This window comes from Adiantum capillus-veneris, chromosome 4 (genome assembly GCF_014529385.1).
Source record: "Adiantum capillus-veneris isolate H3 chromosome 4, ASM1452938v2, whole genome shotgun sequence".
In the NCBI taxonomy this organism is placed as follows: Eukaryota; Viridiplantae; Streptophyta; class Polypodiopsida; order Polypodiales; family Pteridaceae; genus Adiantum; species Adiantum capillus-veneris.
In genome coordinates this window covers 16,695,762-16,702,709 of record NC_140934.1, presented here as the reverse complement: position 1 = coordinate 16,702,709, position 6,948 = coordinate 16,695,762, and the positions used below count along the sequence as shown (strand labels likewise).

Here is a 6,948-nt window from a genome sequence, read left to right as displayed (position 1 = left end):
AACCAAGCGGATGGCCGTTAGCTGGTAGCTAACCTGGCGGACAAACTGTGGCAATGCTCTAGCGGCACCTCCCCCATCGCCCATCCTATGCAGCTTGCCAACGTCCAAAAACCCTACAACACGCCAAATTCAATCTCTGACAGCTGCGTTTGTTAAACTAACAAGGTGAAGACACAACGACGATTACGCTTGAGAAAAAGCTGCCATATTTCTTTTCTGTGGGGTTCAATTGTGAAAGGTATGGGGGACGTCAGCTTAGGATGTTGTGAATTTGAGCGGACGAGCACTTTGGGAATCACAAACGTAGACGTTGAAGGCAATAAATAAGGGGAACGCCTGAGCTATATCTAACACGGTAGTACTAATTTTAGCACATGTTCTCTTATCAGGGAGGCAATCTCTCTCTCTCTCTCTCTCTCTCTCTCTCTTTCGGTAGACACATACACACGCACGCTCACACACACACCAATACATGGCATCGGGTACTCCACAACGCTTGGAGAGGGATGCTTACAGGCAACGTGGATTTTTGAATACTGGTTAGTTTTGTCAGTTTCCCTAACTCTTTTCCTCTCAATCGAGCATCTTGATTGTTGCAGGCAATGGCACAGCTCTGCATTGGACAAAGGTGCCAGAAAGAGAACCCACACACCATCAGCCACCCCTAACGTTGATGCTCTCAATACAGTCAGCAAGAAGAGCTGCCCTCCTCCAGCCGATACTTCTCATCCTCCCGCATCGGCCTTGCACCTACAAGCCATCGACCACTTCGCCACTCTGAGTGAGAGTGTGGTTGCCCTGATTGAACACCATGACCCTCTTGTTAGCTCCCCTGCTAACATCAAGCTCCTCCAAACCTGCGCCAAACCCTTGATGGACAGGCTGGACAATGCGTATCTCAATGCAGTCGTGCAAGAATTGCAATCGCGCATTGACGCACTTGAGGTGGAGAGGGCAACCCTTGTGCGACAAATGGAAGAAGTGAAGCAGCAAAGCAGTGACGAAGTGCAGAAGCTCAGAAAGGAACTCGAGGAGGAGAAACAGAAGTCAATTTGTTGCATATGCATGGACAAGGCGCGCGACACGGTGTTGATCCCATGTATGCACTCTCAGTTCTGCCTTTCTTGTATTATTAAACATCAGAAGGCCAATGGCAGCGCTTGCCCTACGTGCAGAGCCAAGTTAGAGGGCTTTTCCTGGCTTCGTCCTTGAGACCCTCTGGGGTCATTCTGGGTGTATGTTTGCCGGCTGCACAAAATTCTTAAATTCTTTTGTTTAGATACAATAGCGGTCTGTATCGTTCTACCAAGATGCACGCACATATATATATACACACACACACGTGCAGAGAGAGTAGGGATAAAGAGCCCTGCTTCTTCCTGGTCCCCCCTACATTGTATCTTGTGCTGCTTCTCTTAGTATGAAATTCTCTGCCCGGAATGGAGAAGGTTTTGCTGAAGTTTGATTCTGGTGTGGTTAAGTGGCTGATGTGAGAGCCTTAGATGTTTCCCAAGCTGTAAGGCAAGCGTTTGAATAATGCTGGCAGTTAGTTGATTGAATTCACCCAATAATGAGCCTCAACAATACGTCAATATAGGGAAGTTGTCCTTAAGTTTCTTGTAAGGAATCTGAAACAGGTGGTTCCAAATGGCAAGCTAGGGTTGGCTCCGTTCATGTTTGCATCAGTGCTGAGTCGACAAACACATGTATGGGTTTTGATGACATTAATTATGTGATTTGTGTCGGGTTGCTTGGAGGCAATAAGGGTGATGAAGGTGTCATAATGGGAGAGTGTTAGCCATGAAAACCTCTGTATAAAGGTTCTCGGAGACCATGCAGCTTATGCACCACTATTTTGAATATGGTTGGAAACTGCGGGGTGAAGGTTAGTCTATGAATGGGCCTTCAAGGCTTCATAAAAAATCATTGTAGAGCTTTTGAGCTGCACGCATCTCTATCTCTGTCAAATCTCTCTCTTTCTGCTCATGGTCTCTACCTTCTCCCCGTCTCCACCAACAAAAACCAACAAAGTGCAAGATGGTAATTTAAAGGGGTGCGGTGCCGCAAGCCAAATTCAACCCATGAACTTATCTGTAATTCGTCATTATTAAAACTAATAAAATAACAAGACACACCCGCCAATATCATCAATGCCAAATTGGTGGATGCATGGAGCAATGAGCTGGCTTATAATTAGAAAACTATTGTATGTTCCATTTTCTCTTGATCATGTAGTTGTGCCCTAAGCAACCAATGACAATGCGTTTGCTGTTTCGTAGACCATATAGTGTTTGGTGAGATACTCCTAGATGTGCTTCCTACGCAAAGCAAAATCTCCATGCTCAAGTTGCTGGAAAACATACAGATGAGCGACAAAATAGCTAATACAAAGGGCCTGCTATTTGTTAAAAGTGTTCGAGACCATGTATAGGATGTAGCAGGAGCGCTTCTACTACCCCATTGAGGCAAGTTGTATTAGCTGGGTGTGTAACAACTAACAATGCATCCTTAACCGTCGGTTGATAAGGACAGCAATACCTTCGGGTAGCTAGAATCTTCCCCTCTTTTGTAGATAGGTGAGACCTCGCAATCAGACAGCTGTTGAATATTCAGAATCATCACAATCATGCTAAAGCTTAATCTGAGGAGAACAAGAATGGGGGATGCATATTAATCAGTGGTGCCAAGACTCAACATGCACAAATTGATATACCTGGCCTGTTCTCTGTAAACTATCATTTCTCAATCCATATTGGCCTAATTTTTCTGCTCTCCACGACATTCTGGCATGCAATAGTCTTGCTGCCCCTCAGAATACATGATCCTCAACTTCATGATGCAGAGCTGTCCCCTAGGACGCTTTTCAGTGACATTCATCCAGGTCAAATATTGCAAGAGAGGAGAGCTTTCAGAGCTTTTTGAAAGCTCCACATTCTAGAAACTCTGTATAGTCATCGGCAAGTCCGAGCACCATCACTAGATGGGATACAAGACGGTGCTCAGATGAATTTTAAAACAAATGATATATCTGCCACCTCAGGCTGATAACCCCATATCTAACCTCTACTACATCTCCCCTCTAGTTGCTGACCATTCTGTACAGCTAGAGAGGTTTCATCCCCTTGACATCGACTGAAGATTGTAACCGGACTGTATCTTCTTCAACAACCCAGCGTTGAGCTTCGTTTTAGAAAACCCTGACCTGGGCAATGCCTTCCCACAATCTGCACTGAAAGGTGGAACTGTGTGGGTCCAGAAAGGTAGTGTTTGCTCTTGACCAATCACAGCCATGAGGGATTCACGCCTCTGTAGAATTGCTTTTCTTGTGCAGTCTGAAACACTGCCTAAACACATTGAAAGTGCATGCAGGTTTTCCCTGATGAAAATAGATTCTTTCAAGGTTAAATGAATGAAATCACTGGGCATCTGGACAGCTGTTTACATGAGAAATTGTACACGTGTACATATATACATGGACGTGATTATGTTAACGTTCTTGAGCAGTTCCGTCGACCCTACTTTGTACTCCCAGGCTCATCACCCACAGTGCACAAGTCTTCTGGGTAAACATTTCACTGGCTAGTCAAAAAACAGGTCACAATGGTGGTGGTGGGTTGTTTCTCACCTGTATTAAAATACAGCAGCTAGTTCTTAACCATTCTCAAATTTGATCTAGCCATGTAGTGTCGTCACCACCATCTGCATAGATGTTTGACATCAAAACAAAGGCAGACCCACCATTATCATCCAAGTATGCCACATGCTTAAATGCATGCTGACTAATGTCTATTTCAGCATAGCAATGACAAGCAGCTAAAACAGTATTCCAGGTTATACTGTCAGGCTGGAAGGACATTTCCATCAAAATCGTGACAGCCTCAACAACTTGCCCTGCACGACTCAGAAGATCAATAGCACAGTTTTCATGTGTAACAGTTGGGTGGGTACCATACTTCACATTCATTCCTTCAAGAAACGTTGTCCCTTTCATCACCTGACCCGCATGACTACATGCAGTAAGTACATTGAAAGAAATAAACTCATCTGGCTTCAACCCCTCATTGCCCATTGCCTTTATCAAACCAATAATGCACTCACAGTCTCCGTGCCTTGCATAGCCTGCGATGAGGGTGGCCCAAGCCAGCAAATCTCTTTTGGACATATTGTCACAGACGAGCTGAGCGTCTCTCATACAGCCACATTTGCTGTACATGTCAATGAGAGTGGTTGCTATAATAACTTCACCAGCTTCACCAACATCACACCACCGACGCAGGTTCTCAACTTGAGTGTGAAAATATTTCCCAGTTTCTAAAGCTGCTGAGTTACCACAAGCTTTCAATACACTGACATACGTCAAATTATCAGGTATAACACCTTGGTCGAGCATTTGCATGTAAAATTCAATAGACCTTGCAACTTCTTCATGCTCAGAAAGACCCATAAGTAATGCGTTCCAGGTCATTGTATTTGGATAGACACCCTCCACTTGCATCTGCCTTGAGTAACTCAATGCTCGTTCGAAGTCCTTACACGCCACACAACCAATGATCACCGAATTCCAAACAACAGCATCCCGAGCTCGAAGCCCATTGAAAGTACAATGTGCTTCTTCAAGAAAGCCACCTTTCGAATACATGTCTACTAAAGTGCAGCCAACAAATGCATCCTTCTCAATTCCACATTTCACAATGCTTATGTGTAGATTTTTCCCTTCACGGATAGAGTCTGCAACCATAGAAGCTTTCAAGGAACACACAAAAGTGTGCGCATTTGGAGACAAGCCTTCGGATTGCATCTCTGCATAACATGCAAGTGCCTCCTGACCAAACCCATGATCAGTATAACCATCCATGAGTGCCGTCCAAGCAACTACCGAGTGGACAGGCATTTCTTTAAGGGCTGCTCGTGCTTCTGTGAAGAAGCCACATCTAGCATACATGTCGACCAGAGTGCTACCAACGTAGCAATTTTGAGCATAGCCCTCTATAACAACACATAAATGTACTTGAAACCCACACTCTATTAATCCTAAGCTTCCACAAACCTTCAATATGCAAACAAACGTAGCTGCATCTGCAGAAATACCCTCAGCCTGCATTTGCCTCCAGCAGTTCAGTGCTTCCATCGCAAGCCCATGCTCAGCATAGCCCGTGATGAGTGCCGTCCACAAGACCACATTTCGAGCTGGCAGTGTGTCAAACACAGCTCGCGCTTCTACAAGTTGGCCACATTTTGAATACAGATCAATGAGAGTGCTGCTTACAAGATATTCCTGCTCAAATCCTTCCTTGGTTGTCGCAATGTGCAGAGCTCTTCCCTGGTCAATGGCCCTTATAAGGACACAAGCTTTCAAGCTGGAAAAGTATGTGACAAAATTTGGAATCATGCCCTCTAAAAGCATGCTCTCAAAGCAGCTCAATGCTTCTTGCCCAAACTCTTGTTCTGCATAACCTGAAATCAGTGCGGTCCATGAGACTACATCACGAGTCGAAAGCCCATCGAAGACCTCTTGGGCTTCGATGAGCAAGCCACTATTGACATAGAAATCCACCAAGGTGTTGCCAATGAAGATATCTTCTTCAAATCCTTTTTGAATAATCTGTGTGTGTAAACACTGGCCCCTGTCAATATAACCCAACGCAGTGCAGGCTTTTAGGCAGCATACCAATGCAACGTCATTTGGAGAAACACTCTGCTGCTGCATTTCCATCAAGCAGCTTAGCGCTTCCTCATAGAAGCCATGTTCAACATATCGTACAATCAGAGTGGTCCAGAGTCTCAAATCCTGGTTCACAAGCCCATCAAAAATTCTCCGAGCTTCTGCAAAAGAGCCACACTTTGCATACATTTCCAGAATGTAGTCACTAACAAAAGGCTCTTCCTCAAATCCATGTTTCACTATGTCCAGGTGAAAAGCATGGCCCTCCTTAGCCCACTTTAAGTGTCCACAAGCTTTTAGCAAAGCTAAATATGTGTAGCCACTAGGCGCTACAGAGTCTTGCTGCATTTTCTTGAACAAGCTAAGCGCACTCTCATGTTCCCCATACTGTACACAACCTTGAATGAGAGAAGTCCATGAATGCTCATTGGGCTGTGGGAGCTTGGCGAAAACCTTTTGGGCATCGAGCATGCTTCCACATTCAACAAACATCGGGACAATAAAATTCCCCAGCGATTGGTTAGTTTCCAGCCCATTTCTGAGGATTTGCAAGTGTGCATGCTTGGCAAGAGGGAGATTCTTTTCTTTTCTACAATTGTGCAGGTCAGTAGCGATAGCATCCAATGGTGGTAGTTCTAAAACGCTTCCTTCAAGTAGAATAGATTCTTTGAAGCTCAGTGCCATGCTAACATATCCTTGAAAGAGGTTGTGGGTTTCCCTGTCCTTCTATACTGTTGCGGTTGTTTCCTCATGAAACATTTCAGGTATTTCTTTTTGGCCTGCCCTGTGCAAGGGCACCCATTTTTTGTCGTTCTCATGAAGGAGATGGGATTCTCTTCAAATAGAAGGTGCTTCTAATTTGCATGCCTTGTGCCATTGAACTCTTCCCATCTAAGGAAAGCCTGCGACTTCAGGATGATACCAGTCGAGCCTTCATACAATCGTCGCTTCTATCAATCCGTTCTCTCTCTCTCTCTCTCTCTCTCTCAATTCCGAATTGCTACGAGAACACGTCTTGAGTTCAACACTCGTTTGAGGTGCTAGTGCATAACCTGCTGCCCAAAATAATATTATCTCTCTCGTGTCCTCTCCTCTCCCTCTCTTTCGCAATTGCTCTCCAAGACTTAAACTTATGCATCAAAATATGTACTTGCATAGCTTGGTCCTGCAATGCTCCACTATGTATATAGTATGTGACTTGGAGAAGAGAAGCATTAGCAGCTCTATTCAAACCACACTTGGCATGTATGTCTTCACCAAGAGAGATGTTGGTTTTTAATTTTATT

General features: G+C 44.6%; 2 protein-coding genes across 2 annotated transcripts; one reads left to right on the top strand and one right to left on the bottom strand.

Annotated features, from left to right (window-relative positions):
* The first annotated feature begins 336 nt into the window (after nt 1-336).
* Nucleotides 337-1,459, top strand: LOC147458784 (uncharacterized). The gene is made up of 2 exons (XM_086510225.1): nt 337-516; nt 600-1,459. Exons 1-2 carry the CDS (start codon nt 473-475, stop codon nt 1,210-1,212), a joined length of 657 nt encoding a protein of 218 aa, XP_086366351.1. The 5' UTR covers nt 337-472; the 3' UTR covers nt 1,213-1,459.
* A 147-nt stretch (nt 1,460-1,606) lies between these two features.
* On the bottom strand, nt 1,607-6,670 carry LOC147458783 (pentatricopeptide repeat-containing protein At4g13650-like). Its single transcript, XM_086510224.1, has one exon. It carries the CDS (start codon nt 6,344-6,346, stop codon nt 3,662-3,664), a length of 2,685 nt encoding a protein of 894 aa, XP_086366350.1. The 5' UTR covers nt 6,347-6,670; the 3' UTR covers nt 1,607-3,661.
* Between the last annotated feature and the right edge of the window lie 278 nt (nt 6,671-6,948).